Genomic DNA, 21,632 nt, shown 5'->3' with positions numbered 1-21,632 from the left:
TCTCGTATTAAGTTGATTAATATTGCAAGATTTATGATTTTTATGAGATAAAAATGGATTAAAAGAGGTAAAATGGTTAAAAATAGTTAAATTTCGAATTAGGCCATAAAACTTTAATATGTTGTCAAATGAATTATTTACACAATGTATGTAAATTTTGAGATGAAATGATCTCATTTAGCATGATTTATGAATTTTTAGTGTAAAAATGGCATAAATAGTAACTATTTTAGCATAAATAGCTAAAACGAATTACATGGCGTGAGAAAATTATTTTAGGTTGAATAAATATCCCACTAATCATATATAAGTTTGTAAAATTTATTGGATTAATTTTTGGATACTTTAGATGTTTTATGAGATAAAACCGATAAAATGCAACTATATTTTCTCGAAATAAATTCGAAAATTTTAACCATGACTTTTGACATTATGAGTGTCATGGAAATATTCCAGAATGTTCAAAAATTTTAAATTCAAAATTTGAAATTATTGTAATTTAATTTGGATTTATTTCATAAATATTATGATTTTAAGGTAAAAAATGAGCATAAAACTTAAATCAAGTTGAATTATTGTCAAAAATTGAGTGATGACTAATTTTTGAGTCCTAAGAGTGTTAGGATAATTAACTTGAGCTTAGATGTGATTTAAGTGTTAATTTGTGATTTTAAGAAGTTATTATCACACATTTCCATAAAACCGGGTTATCTATACGATATAAGTTAAATAGGGCGATTTGGCACATAATTTGGCATGATAGATACATATTATAATACTGTATATTTCAATTGTTGAATGTTTTTATTTATATAATTTTAAATTATGTAATTTTATCTTAGTATGGCCTTAGTTTTAATCGATATTTTTTTTTTTTTTTTTTTTGCAAAAAGATTATCATTTCATTCAATAAAGAAAGAAATTACAAGAGAATTCTTTTGCAAAGACTATCCACTATACAAGAAACACATAAACTACCAACTATAAGCGAATAGTGCTTATGATGAGTCCACATTAGAAGACGAGTAGAAACTAGAAACTTAATCTTCCTGATAATTTCGTTTGCAGTAGCCTTCCTTCCTCTAAACAGACGAGAGTTACGTTCATTCCAGATCTGATAAACTGCAGCTGCCAAAGTAGTACAAAACCAAGCCATCCTCCAATTCTGTTTATTGCCAACTCCAGCTTGTTCAAGTTCAGCAAGTAAGCACGAACCAGCACGATTGATACCCATCCAATGCATAAGCTGTTGCCAAATATCCTTGGAAAAGGAGCAATGAAAGAACAAATGGGCATGATCCTCAAGATCAACTTCACAGAGAGAGCATCTATTCAACATATAAAAACCTCTATGTTGCATATTATCCACAGTAGCCAATTTCATCTGAGCTGCCAAAGAGCAAATAATCCTATGACTAGGAACAATACGAGGATGAGTCAAAGCTTTAGCCCAAGGACCAGCCAAGACAGTACCTTTCAGATAGCTATAAGCTGCAGTGACTCTGAATTTACCATGAGAACACCAACTATTTATCAAAGAGGAGGCATTAGTAATACTGCCTGCAAGAGCAACCAACCTATCACTTACATTCAGGATTCCCTTGAGACTAGAGGAAAAACTATCCTGGGGTTGCACAAACCAGATAGACTGATGCTGCAGATTGTAAGCCTGATGCCAGGAAACCCAGCTTCCCACAGTAGTATGTGAAGGGTAATATCCGTATAAAACCCTTTCTTTATAGGATTATAACGCAAATTTAATACGCGATTTATAGTCATAAAACGAAAATAACAAGGAAACGATAAAGATTAAGCAATAACCTCCGGTCCTAGTGCAATTCGGCAATGAGAGATCAAAGTAGATCTCCTCCTAATTGTTGCACCCAAGATTGTCCGAGAAATGCCCTTGTGCTAGAATGAATCCCCTAATTGCCTTGCAATATTGAGAGGATTGTTTTGTGAGGTTTTGTTGGATGAGAGATCCGAATTTTGAGAGGCACTTTTCTCAAAACCCTAAATTTTTAGCAAATGAATGATCGGGTTTCAAGTGAGGAGAGAGCTCTCCTTTTGTCTCCTCTCATTCGGCCAAAACCGAGACCATCAAGGGGAAGTGGGCTTCCACTTCCTCTTGGTTTTAACTCGTGGTCCGGTTCGTTAAATTCTAAATGTATATGATGCGGTTTCATTATAAACTGTGATCGGTTATCGGATATTAAAGCATCAACTAATACCACGGATTAGTTGAATCATTAATACATGTCCGACAAAGACAATATCGTATAATTAATTCATCCAATATACATTAATCAAATATAAATCGCTTATATTTAATTTTACGAATTAACTGCTTAATTCGCTTTAGCCATTATTATTTAATCCGTATTAAATAAAATATCTCAACATCGCATTTTTGACTAATTGATAGTCAAATAACTCAGACTAACTGGTTAGTCAAATTTGGCATCTACATGACTGTATTTTCATACCGTCACATCTCTCAAACGTATCCTATAGGTGTGACTTTTAGGGACCAGTTGATCACCGCCATCTGTATGACAATAACGTCAAACTTATCTAGCAAGCCAACCGTTATTGATAAACGTGGACCAACTGATTATGATACAAAAGTATACCCTTTTGATCCTTTTAGAGATTTATAAGTCCTTGCACTAACTGTAAAGGACACCAGCCCCAACAAGCTCCCACTTGTCCGTACAAATGTATGTGCAATGACGTTATCCGCACTAACTGGAGGACACCACCTCCAACAAACTCCCACTTGTCCGTACAAGTGTATGTGCGATAACCGATTCTCATATTCATTTAAAATTTCTCCCACTCAATGTAAAACAATTTGCAGATCCGGATCCGCAAAGGTCGTATTTTAAAATCGATCTGTATCTAGAGTGGTTTCCCCGACTAGAGAGTAACTTAACTGATAAAACGAATCCGTATCCGAGCATGGCCATGCATTTCAGTTACAGCTCCTCGAGTGGCCCTGAGAAATGTCGAGTACCTGATAAAGGCTGAATATCTCCTTCAACTCGAACTCCTTCCGATCTAAGCACAGCATGAAATGACCCAGAAACAATCTACTTGGCCCCCTGTTACGGATGACCGTGAGAAAGAAACCAAAGTCACCCAAAATCTGCCTTAGTCTCAAGAGACAGTCGATAGTCAAAAGAATCGACTCTTAGGATCACTATGGAGGTCCTATCCACGACCGGGCACCGAATGTTGTAAAACATTTAGGACTCCACGTTGATGTCACAATTGTGTCCTACGAGATATCCTTATAAATCGCCTCGTGATTGGTCACCAACCTGTTGACTTATGGCTCGTTGAACCCACCATCAACCAACGTCACAAAATAATTACCTTGAGTTATCAGCTCACGTGGGTAATTAAGGACCAAAAATATAATGCTTGTTCAGTTCACTTTGTGGTGTTCAAAATTTGTCGTACAAATCCACATGAAAAACAAAATATATATAAAATATCAAAACGATGATGTCGTATAGAGTACAAAAGAGGATGAATCTAATCCATAAAAGAGTACTACAACTTAGGAACACGTTTAATTCCCATAGAATTAACGTGCCCTTCATGCTTATCTTGTCGTAATGGTTTAGTGAGAGGATCTGCTATGTTATCATCTGTAGCAATCTTTTCTATCACTACTTCCTTTTGCTCCACGTAATCCCGGATTAGATGAGCTTTCCGTTGTACATGTCTAGACTTGTTGCTAGACTTTGGCTCCTTAGCTTGGAAGATGGCACCTCTATTGTCGCAATAGATGGTGATCGGGTCATTCGAACTAGGCACTACAGATAGTCCATGTAAGAATTGACGCATCCATATCGCTTCCTTTGTAGCTTCAGACGCGGCATAGTACTCGGACTCAGTCGTAGAATCTGTTGTAACAGTTTGTTTGGAACTCTTCCAGCTGACTGCAGCGCCATTAAGAGTAAAAACGAATCCAGACTGAGATTTCGAGTCATCACGATCCGTTTGGAAGCTAGCATCTGCGTAACCGGTTGCGCATAGCTTTTGATCGCCTCCATAAGTCAATGCCCAATCTTTAGTCCTCCGTAGGTACTTAAGAATGTTCTTGACAGCCATCCAATGTGATTCACCTGGATGCTGTTGGAATCGACTTGTCATACTCAATGCATATGCCACGTCTGGACGTGTGCATATCATGGCATACATGATTGACCCTATAGCCGAGGCATAAGGAATCCGTGTCATGCGCTCTTTCTCTTCCGGTGTCTCTAGTGACTGAGACTTGCTCAAATGCACCCCTGGAGCCATAGGAAGAAACCCCTTCTTGGAGTTAGTCATGCTGAATCTCTCTAGGACTTTGTCTATGTAAGACTCCTGACTGAGAGATAACATCCGTCGTGATCTATCTCGATAGATACGGATGCCTAGAATTCTTTGTGCCTCTCCCAGATCTTTCATCTGGAAATGGTTTTTCAACCATACTTTCACCGAAGTTAAGAGAGGTATGTCATTCCCAATCTGGAGTATGTCATCGACATACAATATTAGGAAGACAATCTTGCTCCCACTCGACTTGATATAAAGACATGGTTCCTCGACCGATCGAGTAAATCCATTTTCTTTAATCACTTGGTCGAAGCGATGATTCCAACTCCAAGATGCTTGCTTAAGTCCATAAATGGAACGCTTAAGCTTGCACACTTTCTTAGGATGTTGTGGATCGATGAAACCTTCGGGTTGTACCATGTACAACTCTTCCTCCAAAAAGCCGTTTAAGAAGGCGGTTTTCACATCCATTTGCCAAATTTCATAGTCATGAAAAGCGGCAATCGCTAAGATAATCCGAATGGAACGCAACATGACTACGGGTGCAAAAATTTCATCGTAGTGCAAAACTGGCACTTGGGTGAAACCTTTAGCAACTAGTCGTGCTTTATAGATATCTTGTTGACCTTCCACAGAATGCTTTATCTTGTAAAGCCATTTGCATTGTAGGGGACGAACCTTAGCAGGTAAGTCAACAAGATCCCATACGTTGTTCTCATACATGGAGTCCATCTCGGATTGCATGGCCTCAAGCCATAGCTTTGAGTCAGAACTAGTCATGGCACCTTTATAGGTTGCGGGTTCACTACTCGTTAAGAGTAGAACGTCGTCTATGTCATGTTCCTCGACCATACCAATGTATCTGTCTGGAGGAATAGAGACTCTTCCCGACCTCCTAGGTTCCTCAGGAATATTCACCGCAGCCGGGATTGAAGGAATTGGTTCCTCCAATGGTTGCTCGGTATTTGGTTCTGGAATCTCCGACAGGTAGAAGGTTCTATCACTCTTTGCATTCTCGAGAAATTCCTTCTCTAAGAATGTCGCACTAGGCGCAACAAAAACACGTTGTTCAGTTGGCGAATAGAAGTAATGACCAAGTGTTCCTTTAGGATAACCTATAAAGTATGTCTTGACCGATCGCGGGCCGAGCTTATCCTCGTGTCTCCACTTGACATAAGCCTCGCAGCCCCAAACCCGTATAAAGGACAAGTTCGGGACCGTTCCCTTCCACAGTTCATATGGAGTCTTCTCAACAGCTTTAGACGGACTTCGGTTAAGTATTAGAGCAGCTGACAGAAGAGCATAACCCCACAATGAGTCAGGCAACACGGTGTGACTCATCATGGATCGAACCATATCAAGTAGTGTTCGATTTCTCCGTTCGGACACACCATTCAAATTTGAGGTGTTCCAGGTGGAGTTAGTAGGGGCAATCCCACGATCTTTAAGGTGTTGATCAAACTCGTGAGAAAGATACTCGCCACCACGATCCGAACGCAGTGTTTTAATCTTTCTACCCAATAGGTTCTGTACCCTATTCTGGTATTCCTTGAATTTCTCAAAGGATTCACTTTTGTGCTTCATTAAGTAGACATAGCCATATCTACTTAAATCGTCCGTGAAAGTGATGAAATACCTATAGCCTTCTCGTGCGGTGATTGACATAGGACCACATACATCCTTGTGTATGAGTCCTAATAGGTCAGAAGCGCGCATTCCAACACCTTTGAAGGAAATCCGAGTCATCTTACCGATGAGACATGATTCACACGTGCCAAATGATTGAAAATCAAAGGCCGAGATAGCTCCATTTTTAATGAGCTGTTTTACGCGTTTCTCATTAATGTGTCCCATACGGCAGTGCCATAGATACGTTTGATCTTTGTCACCAACCTTTAACTTTTTATTCATTACGTGTAATATTTCGGTGGTCTGATCTAAAACATAAATTCCGTTCATGGAGACTGCCTTGCCATAAATCATATTGTGTAAAGAGAAAATGCAACTATTATTCTCTATTACAAATGAAAAACCAAGTTTGTCAAGTGCAGAAACTGAAATAATGTTTTTCAAAGACTGGTACATAATAGCAATTATATAAAAATAACTCAAATCCGCTAGGAAGCTGGATCACGTATGTTCCCCTTGAGACGGCAGCCACTCGTGCTCCATTCCCGACACGCAGTCCACCTCACCCTTTACGAGGGGTTCGATGTTTCGGAGCCCCTGCACATGATTACACAGATGAGAACCACAACCAGTATCAAGTACCCAAGTTCCGTAACTTGCGTGGTTAATCTCAATCATATGAATAAAAGTAGAAGAAGAAGACATACCAACAGGTTTAACACGACCTGCCTTTAAGTCCTCATGATAAACATGACATGTACGCCTCCAATGCCCAGTCTTGTGGCAATGATGGCATTCCATGTTTTCATTCTTGCTCTTTGTCGCGCCTGATGAGGTGCTCGACTCACCAGGCCCACTCTTACCTGAACCCGACTTCTTGAACTTCGGTTTACCTACACCGCTAGGTTTGCCCGAGCTTTGACCTTACCTTTCCCCTTGTTTGTCACAACGAGAACATCCTGTTTCAAGCTCCCACTGAACTTCATGTCCTTCTCGGTCATGTACGAGAAGGAGTGCGTTCATGGGCACTTTTCTTCAAATCATTCATATAGTAATTCGCTCTAAATTGCGAAAAACCATCGTGGAGTGAGTGAAGCATGCGGTCGATCACAATGTTCTCGCTGATCTTACAATCAAAGGTCTCCAGCTTCTCGACATTCTCAATCATGCTGAGAATGTGTGGGCTAACTGGTTGGCCCTTCTGGAGTCTCGCATCAAAGAAGCGAGTGGTATGCTCATAGGTCACGATTCTCGGTGCTTTCGAGAATTCCTTGGTGAGCGTGGTGAAAATCTTGTTCGCACCATGGGCTATGAAGCGTTTCTGCAAATTGGGTTCCATTGCAAAAATGAGTACGTTTTTAATCGCACCCGCTTCCATACAGAAATCGTTAAACTTGGTGATTTCAGCAGCTCTAGCCGTGGGACCTGGGTTTGCCGGGATGGGCTCTAATAGATATTTGAGCTTCCCGTCAGCAGCAATGCGGCAAGATTCCGTAATGCCGCCTCCCGATCTGCGAAGTTTGATCCATCATTCTTCAGTCGAGTAGACTGATTCATCTGATTCATGAAGATCCGAAGCCAGGACTCACGGTCCAATGTGGCACTTGGCATTGGGTTGTCTGTAGAACCAGCCATTTGTTTTTAGCAGTTTAAAAGTTCGTGATCTACACTGAAAAGAAAGAAAAACAAAAACGAAATAAGCAACTCATCGAGGTGATTTAAGTCTATTTAAAATTCATTTTACTCGTGTAGACTCAAGCACTTGCATAATTGATCTTCCTCAAGAATGATACAAGTGATCCCAAGACTCAATTTCCGTAAATTGATAAGCCAACTGTTTAGCTAGTTCTTCCGTAAAAACTCTTGGTCGATAGATTTCTGGAAATCCTATCTATAGTCCACCATAATCACAGGATCGTACGAGTGATCATAGTGTTGAGATAAAATAGGTCAATCGATTCCAACTTACCCGACGTAGAAGGGGTCATATTATGCCTACCGACAAAGAAGGGATTCATTGGAGTTTGACCTATAAAGACCGTTCTCAATTTTTGTTTATACGAGGAAGATCCCATCAACTAAGTTTCAATCCATTTTAAGTGAACGAATAGCTAGCAACTGCGTGAATGAATTAATTTAGATGATGGCTTTAAAACGTGTGACATGAGAATGTCAAAGAAAACTAACTCGTGACCTCTATATGTGTCAGTTTTCATGCAATTATTAGGTGGTTTGGTTTTTAGGCGGAAAATGATGCATACTATCGTTGCGATAAAACAAATAAATGAATGCAATACGTAAATAAAAATTCCTAGTGTGGCCTATCCTAGTAAAAAGAACATAATACAACTTTGGAATCCACCGTTGGACCCGAAAAGCTTGTCTTGATGTTCCATCTTTGTCCATGTAGCGGGAGTGAGCATCCGGTCTCCTTCTTTAGTCTTCTCAAAATTACAATTAAAATTTACAAAATATAAACCTATTTACATTCTAAATAAAAACTGTAATTAAAAGAAATAAAGGAGATACGAGATCTCAAAATACAACCAAGACCGTGTTCCATCATTACGGTAACACGTTCTACTAAGGCCACACTAAGTTACAACCGTTTGCAAAATTAATAAATAAATACGTAATTAAAAGCATTCAAATTAACCAATAACGATAAATAAAATGCATCAACTAAATTAAATTTATTCGTGACATAATTCCGTAATTATGTTAAATTATCCAAACCACCAAAGATAATTAAAATTATGTGACAAAATCGCTTCATCAACTTAATTTTAATCCGAGATAATCCGTTACTATAAACCGTTTTAAAGTAACGTAATTTTATGTGGGTGAACCGTTTCACTATCAAGCGAGAGCATAAATCCGTTTTATGCAATAAAGGGCCGAAAAAAAAACAAATTTTTTTTTTTTCGTCACTGCTGGGCGTGAACAGTACCCAAATTTTTTTTTTTTTTTTTTTTTTTAAAATTGCTGCTGAACCGTGAGCAACAAAAAAAAAAAACAACAAAAAAATTGCTCAAACCGTGAGCAACAACAAACAATGCCGAAACGATTTGACAAAACTCAATTGCAATTTTAATCTAATCCGTATAGAATTCAAACTACAAATGACATGATCTTCACATATTGTTGTAATTATCGTTTAAAACAACAATTCGCAAAGAACAAATCGAAAACAAAACAAAACAAAAGATCGACAAAGCAACCGTGTAAACTAGACACGGTTCCCAAAGCAAAACAGGCCGTGGCACATAAAAAAAAATTGCCGAGACCAACATACCACACGGTTTATCAAAAATTTTATACAAAAAATATCGATTTAATAAAAACCAATTGCGATATCACCTAATCCGTATAGAAATGAATTTGCAATTAATAGATCTTTAACATATTACAATGAATATCGATTACAAAATAATATGCAAAGATCAAAATCGAAAAACAAAAACAAAAGGCACGGAAATCAAAAAGGCCGTGTAATACATGACACGGTTTTCAACAAAAAAAAACAACAACCGTGCAAAAAAAAATTCCAGCCGTGTGGATTTTTTTTCAACAAAAATTAATCGATCCATTTCGTTTGATGAAAATCACATAGAAAAATTTACGTGGCCTCGCTCTGATACCACTTGAAGGGTAATATCCGTATAAAACCCTTTCTTTATAGGATTATAACGCAAATTTAATACGCGATTTATAGTCATAAAACGAAAATAACAAGGAAACGATAAAGATTAAGCAATAACCTCCGGTCCTAGTGCAATTCGGCAGTGAGAGATCAAAGTAGATCTCCTCCTAATTGTTGCACCCAAGATTGTCCGAGAAATGCCCTTGTGCTAGAATGAATCCCCTAATTGCCTTGCAATATTGAGAGGATTGTTTTGTGAGGTTTTGTTGGATGAGAGATCCGAATTTTGAGAGGCACTTTTCTCAAAACCCTAAATTTTTAGCAAATGAATGATCGGGTTTCAAGTGAGGAGAGAGCTCTCCTTTTGTCTCCTCTCATTCGGCCAAAACCGAGACCATCAAGGGGAAGTGGGCTTCCACTTCCTCTTGGTTCTAACTCGTGGTCCGGTTCGTTAAATTCTAAATGTATATGATGCGGTTTTTATTATAAATCGTCATCGGTTATCGGATATTAAAGCATCAACTAATACCACGGATTAGTTGAATCATTAATACATGTCCGACAAAGACAATATCGTATAATTAATTCATCCAATATACATTAATCAAATATAAATCGCTTATATTTAATTTTACGAATTAACTGCTTAATTCGCTTTAGCCATTATTATTTAATCCGTATTAAATAAGATATCTCAACATCGCATTTTTGACTAATTGATAGTCAAATAACTCAGACTAACTGGTTAGTCAAATTTGGCATCTACATGACTGTATTTTCATACCGTCACATCTCTCAAACGTATCCTATAGGTGTGACTTTTAGGGACCAGTTGATCACCGCCATCTGTATGACAATAACGTCAAACTTATCTAGCAAGCCAACCGTTATTGATAAACGTGGACCAACTGATTATGATACAAAAGTATACCCTTTTGATCCTTTTAGAGATTTATAAGTCCTTGCACTAACTGTAAAGGACACCAGCCCCAACAAGCTCCCACTTGTCCATACAAGTGTATGTGCAATGACGTTATCCGCACTAACTGGAGGACACCACCTCCAACAGTATGAGCCAACAGATAAAGCCATCTGCACTGCAAAGCATCATTCCAAGTGGAGAGATCCTTGATGTTGAAACCTCCTGCATCCCAGGGCAAACAGATATCCTTCCATGTTTTAAACACCATTCTTCTACCTTCAAACGATATACCCTAAAAGAAATCCTTACATAGCTTGTTCATCTTATGCAGAACCTCTTGTGGTAAAAGATTACAAGAGCACCAAAAAGTTTCCATGCCAAATATTACAGAATTAATCAGTTGTACCCTACCAGCATAGGTAAGAAAGTTAGAGGACCAATGCTGGATAGAGTGTTTGATCTTGAGAATGAGGGAATCAAACATTGTCACAGAGACTCTAGAAGTAGACAATGGTACTCCAAAATATCTGAAGGGAAACTGACCATCAGAGAAACCTGTTGCAGCAAGCATAACCTCCTTCACATCAGGATGCACCCCTCCAAAATAAATGTTGGTTTTCTCAATGTTAGCATGAAGTCTAGATAGCTTAGCAAAAAGACTAAGAGTGCTCTTAACTGCTGCAACAGAGGGAACATCCCCTCTGACAAAGATCATCAAGTCATCAGCAAAGATCAAATGATTAAGTTTAAGCTTAGAGCACTTAGGATGATAAGAAACAAGAGGCTTATCACAAAGTGTCCTAAGATATCTAGATAAGACTTCCATGCTGAGCACAAACAAGTAAGGGGAAAGGGGATCACCCTGCCTAATCCCACTTTTTCCTTGAAAAAAACCAGAAAGCTTGCCATTGATTTTTAAAGAATACCAAGGAGTTTGAATGCAACCAAGCACCCAACCAATGAATTGGATGCTGAGGGAAACCCAAACCTGAAAGTATAGTAGCAATAAAAGACCATTGGAGGGAATCAAAAGCCTTCCTTATGTCCAACATGATCATGCAATGAGGTGAAACATTAGCCCTATTATATCCTTTAACCAATGTTTGAGATAACATTATGTTCTCAAAAATGCTACGACCTTTTATAAAAGCAGCTTGTTAAACACCAACAATGGAAGGAAGAACACTTTGAAGCCTGTTGGCTAAGATCTTACTAACTGTCTTATAGAAGACAGTACAACAAGAGATAGGTCTATAATCAGTAACAGCATTAGTTATGGCCTTCTTAGGGATCAGAGAAATAACAGTTGAGTTAGCCTGCTTGGACATTTTGCCAGACGAAAAAAACTGATTCACAGCCTTAAAAAAAATCCTTGGCAATGATCTGCCAGGCATATTTAAAGAACCCAGCTTAAAATCCATCAATAGCAGGACTACTATTAGAATCCATACTGAAAAGGGCATCTCTGATTTCAGTAGGAGAAATCTCTCTAATCAGGGAGTGCCTATCAAAAGAAGTAACCACAGCACCAGTAGAGATAAAATCAGTATCTAAGGGGGTAGTGGGAGGGCTATGCCCCAACAGATCCTCATAATACTGATTAAAAGCATTACTAAAAGAAGAAAACCCCATATGAAGCTTGCCATGGTGATCATGAATTCCACCAATAACCTGCTGTTGAGTTCTCTCAGAAATTTTTGCAAAAAAATACTTACAACTACAATCAGAGTCCTGGATATCCTTTATTTTAGCCCTCTGAGAAAGAATTGAAAATTCATGATCTTTAAGCTTGGTATAATCAGGAATTAAGAACCTTTCCTCCTGAATAAGAATATCACAGAAAGGATTGGAAGCAAGTTTTTGTTGACACTCCACCAAGGCATTCTTAGCAGACTGAACTCTTTGAGAAATATTGCTGAAATGTTGCTTATGAAAATGGGTAAGAGCATGCTTAACACTTTTTAATTTCTGAAAGAAACAGTACATAGGACTACCCTGCAAAGGAGTAATCCAAGCTGCCTTTATAGTTTGTAAATAGTCAGGATGGCCAACCCAACTATTAAGAAAACTAAATCTCTTAACAACTTTTTTTTCCTGAGAAATTTGGACTAGAACAAGAGAGTGATCATATAGACCAGGCTCCTGAAAGTGACCAAAAGCAGTTTTAATCGATATTACCCGTAATGAAAGGGAATATTGATTCGGTTATAATTTAATGTGATATCGTATCACTTTTATTTTATTTTATTAGTTTTTCCATTTTACAAATGTATAATAGGAATAGCTTTGTATTTTTATTATTATTTGTAATTATGGAGCTTCTTCAAGATGGTGCCATTCGGAAAGGTGTTCCGACGAAGACGATGTTCTTGGGAAGCATGCCACTTGAAGATTTAAGGGACCAAAGGAGTTGGTTTCCGAATATGTAATAGATTATTTGATTTTCTATTTTTAGGAAGGCCATACTAGTAATTTTTATTATTGCTTTGCATTTCTTTAATATGTTGCGTGCATTGCCAAATCGCCATAACAACACATGCATATTATATCGTGTCATCGACCGTGTCAATTAAAATTATCGTAGTTCACCGCTTTAGTTCACTTAAAATGTGATAGATAATAAATTGACAAGACCTCTCACTTATAATAATTGAGAATTAGCCTTACCAAATAGTAGAAACCATGAGTTCCAATTTCATGAGGAAGTAGGCTCGGCTCATTGGGGTACTAAACTTGTTACGTTCGGTAAGTGGGTAATAAAATGTTATTACATCGAAATTTGGATTGAGCTCAACGGAAGTATTAGTGACCGTAGTCGCATGTGTTTCGGGCTAAAGATAAATATTAAAGTAATTTTTATCGACCGAGAGTTCTAGAAGTAGAATCGATTAAGAGTTAATCCACCGAGTTATATTAATAAGGGATGAATCGGCTCACCGTGCCCGAGTTAATATGAATTTAGATCTCGGGATCATTTATAATAGTTGGGTAGAGGTCACTATATAAATGCTTAAAACTTGTTTAAAATGTTTACAAGTATTGTCAAAATGATAGATGTTCATTAATTCTTCCACTTCCTATTTTGTAGTCAAAATTGTTTTCTCAATTGCAATGGCAATTCCAATCACATATGCAACCACTAGTTCCAACACGCTTACTAATGTGTCATGACTCCGATCCTTCATAGATCGATATAAGCTACAAAAGAATGGGTCCAATTTCGCCAATTGGGTCGCGCAATTTCGATTAGCCGCGGAGGGTGACGACAAGCTTCGTTACCTTACCGAGGCCTTTCCCGCCGATCCTAATGCTAGGTCTACCACCGCCGCTAGGCAAGACTATGAGGTTTACCAAAATGAGTCGGCCGCGATCAAAAATGTGTTGATCATTGCAATGGAGGCCGAACTCCAAAGAAGTGCTATAAAGATTAGCACCGCTCATGAGATCTACATGAAACTTATGAACATGTTTTCACGAGCTCCAAGGATCATACAATATGAATCGGCATCCGCATTCTTTGATCTCAACATTAAGGAGGGCAAAAAAGTTAGCCCTCATGTGCTCAAGTTGATGGAGCATGTTGAGACATTGAAAATGCATAAGGTAAAGATTGTTGAGGAACTCATGATTGATCGGATTCTTCATTCCCTTAACAAAGTCAAAGCATATGTTCAATTCAGGGTGAATTTTAATATGCAAGACAAGAAAGTTTCCCTTGACGAGTTGCATAAAATGCTTGTGCAAACCGAAAGGGATATGGGGCTAAGTGTTAGCTCCACCAAAGATGTGCTCAATGTCAATCATAAGAGAAAGGGAACTTTCAATAAAAGTGGGAACAAGGGAAAGAAGCGAACTCCCAACAGGAAGAAAGGTAAAGCTTGTGAAGCTAGTTCCTCCAAGCCCAAGTACAGTGCCTCCTCCGGGGACAAGTGCAACTATTGTTGTGGTGTTGGGCATTGGAAGAGAAACTGTTCAAAATACCTTGGCGACATTATGGCTGGAAAGGTTATTCCAGTAGGTATATAACTATCCCTATCTTTTATGTTTCGATCTCAACTTTGGTATGTTGATACAAGTTGTGATTATTACCCTTTTTATTGTAAATAAGGCTTCCTATCAAGGACAACGGCAAGGAAAATGAAGCTTAAATGATCATGAGGGAAGCTAGTGGTAGCCAACCGTGATGATGGATCTATAGCTTCAATTTGCTTTGTCTTTAATTTTATGATGTATTTGAGATTTTTAGAACTATTTTGATTTCCTTGTGTGACTTGGAAATTTGTTTGTATCCTTTAAACAATTGTTGTGCTTTGGATATTTGTGATTTGGTTTTCAACCAAAGTCACTTATTTTATCATTTGTTCTAAGACCATCATCATATACTACTTGCATAGTGAAACATTAGATTATCAACTTAAATTGATCAAATAGACAAGATATAGTGATTAGATCATTATATGTCCATAAGCAATGAATTTGATTCTGCTTATGTCATTGTTACTATAAGTGACAACTTACTTATGTAAAATCAATTATAAAGTTGTAATGAGCTATTGAACTCATAAAGTAGGGAATTTATGAGACATTACAGACACATTATTCTAAAACGAATGGTCAACTAGGAGATACCTAAAATAGAGAGTCTATTAAACATATGACATGGATAAGACTTGCATATCACATGAATCAAGCTGCCATGATAGGGATGGCCTTTTGAAAGCTAATGCATAGTCTAGATAAACTCCTAATACTCCACCGTATATATGTTTGTAACTCACAAAGCTATCTCTCAAGAAGATAGATGTATTTCTGAGAGATAGAGTGGGAGTAGATTGGATCGTCACAAACATGTCTTGTAGTGTTACTTTGTGAAAGTAATGGAACTATAGAGTGGGTGTATAGTTGAACTATAATCTATAAATATAGCGTGGGAGCATAGTTCAGTGGGAGTTTATCGCACATGTGTTATTGTTTAAAATATTGTTGTGTGAAAGTGATAGTATTATGACCTTGTTACATACGAGCCGTAGCATTACAATCCGAAAATTGTTACTCAAGAGTAGATTTACTTTAAAGCGAGGGTCTCTTTAAAAGTAATATAGAGCTTTAGAGTACTCCAATGCATAGATTGACATGAAGATGTTGATCAAGATAAAATTATGTTAGGAATTGCCACATTTCATAGCAAATGATATTAAAAATTCACTTTTCTAAAATGGGAATTTAGAAAAGGATGTGTTTGGAACACAAAACTTTAGATAAAGATCTAAGAATCCTAACATCTTATGCGTAACTTTCTTAAGTGATCCTAGAATGGTCTTAAGCAAGTATTAAAGGATTACACTTTTAGTTCATGTGATAATAGTGAATGGTTTCATTCACATGATTGAAGAATCATATGATTATACATGAAGTTAAGTGGGAGTTAGAATTGTTTCTCCATGTCTTATATGTTGATGACATATTACTTATTTAGAATAATGTACCAATGCTCTCTTATGTGAAAGAGTGATTGGAGACTTGGAAAAGGATGCAAAGTATTCTATATTTTTGAATCTATGTGAGAGAATATTGGCAAAGAGTTAAGAATCTTATGATGATAAGATCTTTCGTATCTGTTTAACATCAACAAGGTTGAATGGGTTATTCATGTTGATGGAAGTGGAATTACTATGATAAAGTCACAGTCGTTCACTGAACCTATTAAGTTGTTGATTACATGGAATCGATTTCTAATGTTTCCGCCATTAAAATGATCATGTATGCCAACAGACGTACATGTCATGATATGATATATGCCTAGGGAATAATAAGTCAATGACAAGATAATTCCCATGATATGGCTTGTGAAAGCCTTAAAGAACATCCTTGAGATTCTTGAGAAGAATTAAGGATTTGTTCATATGTTTGGATGATAAACTAAGTTAGGTGTTTAAGGGTTGCACAAACTTTAGTTTCCAAACCAAAAGGGATTTGCTGAAATCCTAGGATGTCTTATTGACTTGGGAGTAAGAGACTAGAAAAGTGTTTTAGTTTCACGCATTGCAAATTCTACAAAAGGAATCTAAGTAAATTGTGATAAAATGGTCAATGTAGGGAATAAGGGTGAATCGCTCTACAAATGACTTTATCACAAGTTATGCGATAACAGTGGGAGCATATTTCAAAATACAGAGTTGATGTGGAACGATGTCGTCACTCATCCAATCAAACACATTTATAATACTCAACAAACAACTAGTTAGCGGTAAGTCGAGGTCGATCCATGGGACGGTGTGCTTTGGGTTCTAAGTCTATCTATCTCAATTTATGCTAGTGTCACAATTGATGGGGTTTGTAGTTGTGTTCTAGGCTAATGCAAACAATAAGGTAAATCAAGCAATAAAAGGAAAGATGTAAACAAATGGCTAAAAGTGCTAGGATATCATGGGGTCATAGGGGATTCATGGTGTTGATCATACAAACATGTTTACAAGGTTGCAAGCAATTAATGTTGTGGAGGAACCGAGTTGGGTTATATCTTACGGTTCTTAGGAAGAGTTGGGTCCCGGAGCCGAATCGATTAGATTGTACAACACCTACAAGTCGACTTACTTTCCTCCTAATCAACTTCTATGCATGGTCTAACAAGACTCGAGTTGGTTTATATCTTACAAGTCAAGTTGAGTAGATAAGAGATGGTTGTAAATGCAAGGATTCATAGGCTTAGCATTTCATCAAACATAACATGTGCATAAAGTTGACATCACAACAAGCAAGCAATTTAATCATGTGAACATATTAGATTAAGCATGAATCAATCCCATGTTTGTTTCCCCCAATTACCCACTAATCCTAGCTAAAAGACTACTCACTCATTATCATGGGAAACATGTCATTAATGGTGTCAATCATCACAACAAGTATAAACATGATAATGGAATGAAGAAATGAACAATAAAGAGTAAAGAGTAAAGGAATTATACCAACTTAAGATGATCCAAACAATAAAGCAAAGAATGATAGAAGAACTTGATGATTGATGGAAGGTTGTCAATCTCCCAATAAACCCAATAATCTTCAATTACCCAATAATAAACTTGAATAATAAACTTGAACAATAATTAAGAGAGATTAATGTGAGATTTGTGGAAAGATTAAAGAGTAATCTATTCTAATCTACTCCTAATCTAATCTAAAGAAGGATTTTCTAGCTAAAAAGAACACACTTGATTAATTACAAAGATGGGGTATTTATAGTGCAAATTAGGTGGATGCAATTAGGGTTAACTAAGGGCTAAACTAGTAATTACACTTTTTAGATTTGAGCAGGGAGACTCCGGTATTTCTTGAAGGAAGGGAGTCTTTCTTTGAAGCTTGGAGAAGACGAAATCATGCTGTGAAGGAATCCGTGCGTATTGGGGTCGGGACGGACGAAATCTGGCAAAGGAATCCGAGCGGATTCAAAATAATCCTGGCGGATTCGGGTGGATGAATCCGAGCGGATTCTGAGCAGGACGCTCGGATTGTTTAGTGGAGACGGGCGGATTTGAGACAATCCGCTCGGATTGTTCTTCAAAGATGGTTCTTCTTCTTTTCTCCCCTTTTTGCTCATTTCCATTTTATTCTTGCGAGATTGGTCTTTAGCCTTTGCTTCCTCTTCATACTAGTCCATCTAGTGTCATCAATAAGCTTCCAAATATGCACGAAAGACGGGAATTTCCGCCTTATTATCTCCTTTTCTACAAAACACATGAAATGCGATAGAAAAGCAAATAGGAAGGTTTTGACGGATAAAATGGTCATAGAATGTTATAATAGTATGCAAAATAGGCTCAATTAGGGGACTAAATGTGCGCTAATTATGGTCACATCAAATATCCCCAAACCGAACCTTTACTCGTCCCGAGTAAAGAGGTGACTAAAACTAGACCTTTATTTAAACTAACCTAATAACATAGCCGATATGAGACAATTAGCGGGTCTCACTCCGCCCCTTCAACTCACAACAAGACAACCATGAGGTAGGATGCCTTCTTGCAAGGCAAGGTGGGGCTTGCCAAAATGGCGACACATCCAATCATTAAGCACACAAAATCAAGTAATGGATGCATCTTCAAAAGAATAGCCACTTTCCTCATCTAAGTGGCGGAAATTATCTACAAGGGAAGCAATTCAAGGGTACACAATCCTTCATAGATGCAATTTGTTCAAACTACTAAGCCTAGAAGGATACCAATAAATCACCTCCAAAATGTGTCAAGCTAGGGTACCTTTGTCCTCAATTGTTAAATGCTTTTGTCAAGAGTAGATTCCCTATGGTGTTAGAAACACTGGAGGATCGCGGAATTCCCCCTCTTGCCTAGACAAGAAGAAGGGTCGTCCCCTCTCAACCATGCACAAAAATGGATACGATGGATAAAGGGATCGATAGTAATTGAGTTTCATTTGGGAGTTTGCTTTTGTTTTTGTTTTCCCCCCAATTACTTGTGGCATATAACATTTGAGAACACTTTCTTTTTGCCATTTCTTTTGATGTTTGGCATTTCAATACTTGACAACTTTTCAACTTTTTGCATTTCTTTTGAACATTTTCAAAGTCACCCCAATTAGTAACGAGGGTGCCTTGTATTTGAAGCTTAGGATTTCTATTTTTGCTCCTCTTTTCATTTGATGCATTTTTGCAAACTTTTTTTTCACTTTTCATTTCTTTGAACTCAAATTGATTTCTTTTTGTGCCCATTCCCTTTGATGACAAAAATGTGGTAGAACATGGATGAATGATGGATGTATGGGTGCATGGTTTCAAGGGTCACCATGGAATAAACGGTAGCCAAGGAGTTATCACACCACAAGGTACTCTTGACTAGGCCTTAATCCATGGGTCAAAGGATACTAGCATGACACATCCTAGGGTGTTTTACAAGCATTCTAACAAGCAAAGTCTTAAGAATAAAAAGCATCTACTAAGGCCTATATACACTTGTCAAGCTTCCCAAGTAGACGGTTTCGCAAAATTTTTCTAACATGCAACTACATGCCATGATGCAACTAACATATAAACATCCTAATGCAAATGTTTCTACCAACTAATATGCCAAATAATCTAAATGCAAGTCCTAAATTCACATTGTTTATACCGCATCAATCAAAATAAAGCCACATAGTCATTAACATAAAGAGGAAAAAGGAGATTGGAAAGATCATACCATGCGGTCTTCAATATTCTCATGTCTCGGATGTGGCGTAGTCAATCAATGTGAACAAGGATGAACAAACACAATATATACAAGACTACACTACAAAGGAAATGAACATGTTTTTGGATTTTTCAATTTTTCAATTTTTATGGTTTTTGATTTTATGAAATTAAAGAACATATTTTTTTTGGGATTTTTCGAAATTTTTCAATTTTTATGCATTTTGGAATATAAATTCCCATCCCCCACTTTATTTTGGACATTGTCCTCAAGGTACATGTAGGAGTAGGAATAAAAAGAAAAACATGTTTTTGGATTTTTGATTTTTTTGGAAATTGAAGTACAAATGCAATATGATATGATATGAATGCATGCTCTAACTAAATGCAATTCTATATGACATATATAACAAATGAATGCAATCTAAACTATACTATATGATGCATGTTTTGTAGTAAACTATGGTCACCTATGATCAAACCTCCCCAAACCGATTTAAACACTATTTCTAGTGTAGAAATGAATAGGTTTGGCCATTAGTGCCTATGCATGAATTCTAGTCTATATGCAACTAACTACATGAATCATGTGAGATATATTACAATGCAAACTAATGTAAATGAACTTAACTAATGCAAAATGCAATATGAAATATAATACACATGCAAGCTAAATGCTATACTAAATGCAATGTAAATATAAAAGAGAGAGGGAGAGATGGGTATCATACAAGTGGAAGTGGTGAAGTAGGCCTCTTTCACTCGTCATCCTCATCTTGGTCGTAGCCATAACCATGAGAGCTTCCGGCTTGATCATGTCCCGGAGCTTGGCCCCAATATCCTCCTTAGTCAAAATCTCCTCCTTGTCCCGAGTACCCTCCACCTTTGCTAGAATGCCCTCCATCGCCGCGACTCCTAGTTTGGTCCCCATAATTTGGGAACAAGAGCTCCGGTTGTGCCCAAGAGGGCTTAGGACCATTGGGGTCAATATACCCTTGTTGAGCCATGTTATAGTATTGGGGGTAGAGGGCTAAGTAGTTGTCTTCCCTCCCTTTATGCACCCCAAGGTCCACTCTATTCATGAGTGCCATCAAATCATTAATACCCGGGGTGTTGGGGATTGCCGGTTGGAAAGGGGTATGCGGAATAGGGTAAGGTGGGATAGGGACGTAGGAAGGTGGGCGCATTTGTATGCCCGGCCCTCCACGAGGTGGTTGACGGTGTGGCTCTTCCCTTTGAGGGGGATTTTCAAGAATTTGGATATCAAGGAGGTAGCTTGGTGGAGGAGAGTATGGACTCAATCTTGGGTCAATGCCCGGTATCTTCCATCCTTCAAGGATCATCGAAGTGCAACCCTTGGTGTACCATTCCACACTCCCATCTTGAGTGTAGTTGCACCATCGGTGACTATAGAAGATGGTGTGCTCATCAATCAAAGTCCTCCCTTCAAGAGGAATATAGGCCCCTCGGGCATTGAACCCGGGACAAAGGTGTTTAGCCAAAATTGTAATTAGACCTCCCATCACGAAGGTCTTAAGTTGAGATGTCCCTTGAGCAAAGTCATGGAACCTAGTGAGTATCTCAAGGGGCGTATTGAAGTTATAACGCCTCACCGCTCGAACATTCAAATAAGACTCAAGAAAAGTTAAGTCGATGAGAGTACACCGATCTTGCTCGTACCTCCCATTGATGCACCCGGCTACAAAGCGTTCGGTGAATCGAATCACCGGATGTTGGATAGCAAATGTATTGCAACGCTTTATATTGGTAAAGTCCCTCCCGGAGATAGCTTTCCAAAGAAAATCCACATTAAAATTATCGGGCTTTTCGGTATAGGCGGTGGGTACTTGAAGACCAAAAACATAGGCAAATTCCTCAAGAGAAAGAACATGGTCTCGGTTGCATAACCTAAACTCCATGCCTAAATT

At 37.9% G+C, this 21,632-nt stretch overlaps 2 protein-coding genes across 2 annotated transcripts; both read right to left on the bottom strand.

The window, feature by feature from the left end:
• Positions 1 to 922: 922 nt before the first annotated feature.
• LOC141618764 (uncharacterized) lies at positions 923 to 11,641 on the bottom strand. Its single transcript, XM_074435846.1, has 4 exons — positions 11,515 to 11,641; positions 10,915 to 11,408; positions 10,672 to 10,818; positions 923 to 1,669 (listed from the first exon to the last, which is right to left on the bottom strand). Exons 1-4 carry the CDS (start codon positions 11,639 to 11,641, stop codon positions 923 to 925), a joined length of 1,515 nt encoding a protein of 504 aa, XP_074291947.1.
• Positions 11,642 to 11,936: 295 nt separating this feature from the next.
• LOC141618763 (uncharacterized) lies at positions 11,937 to 13,711 on the bottom strand. Its single transcript, XM_074435845.1, has 2 exons — positions 13,655 to 13,711; positions 11,937 to 12,668 (listed from the first exon to the last, which is right to left on the bottom strand). Exons 1-2 carry the CDS (start codon positions 13,709 to 13,711, stop codon positions 11,937 to 11,939), a joined length of 789 nt encoding a protein of 262 aa, XP_074291946.1.
• Between the last annotated feature and the right edge of the window lie 7,921 nt (positions 13,712 to 21,632).

The sequence above is a fragment of the Silene latifolia genome, chromosome X, assembly GCF_048544455.1.
Source record: "Silene latifolia isolate original U9 population chromosome X, ASM4854445v1, whole genome shotgun sequence".
NCBI classification, from domain to species: Eukaryota; Viridiplantae; Streptophyta; class Magnoliopsida; order Caryophyllales; family Caryophyllaceae; genus Silene; species Silene latifolia.
The sequence above is the reverse complement of the archived record's forward strand: the minus strand, read 5'-3'. Positions and strand labels throughout refer to the sequence as shown.

Excerpts from the sequence above, each read along its gene's own strand:
- LOC141618764 (XM_074435846.1), bottom strand. The coding sequence starts at position 11,641 with ATGTTATCTCAAACATTGGTTAAAGGATATAATAGGGCTAATGTTTCA. Across the intron at positions 11,409-11,514 it reads TATTGCTACTATACTTTCAG|GAAAAAGTGGGATTAGGCAG; the intron begins GTTTGGGTTTCC and ends GTTTTTTTCAAG. Across the intron at positions 1,670-10,671 it reads TTTATCTGTTGGCTCATACT|GCTTACAATCTGCAGCATCA; the intron begins GTTGGAGGTGGT and ends TCCTGGCATCAG.
- LOC141618763 (XM_074435845.1), bottom strand. The coding sequence starts at position 13,711 with ATGAAGGATCGGAGTCATGACACATTAGTAAGCGTGTTGGAACTAGTG. Across the intron at positions 12,669-13,654 it reads TGGAACTAGTGGTTGCATAT|GAGCCTGGTCTATATGATCA; the intron begins GTGATTGGAATT and ends GGTCACTTTCAG.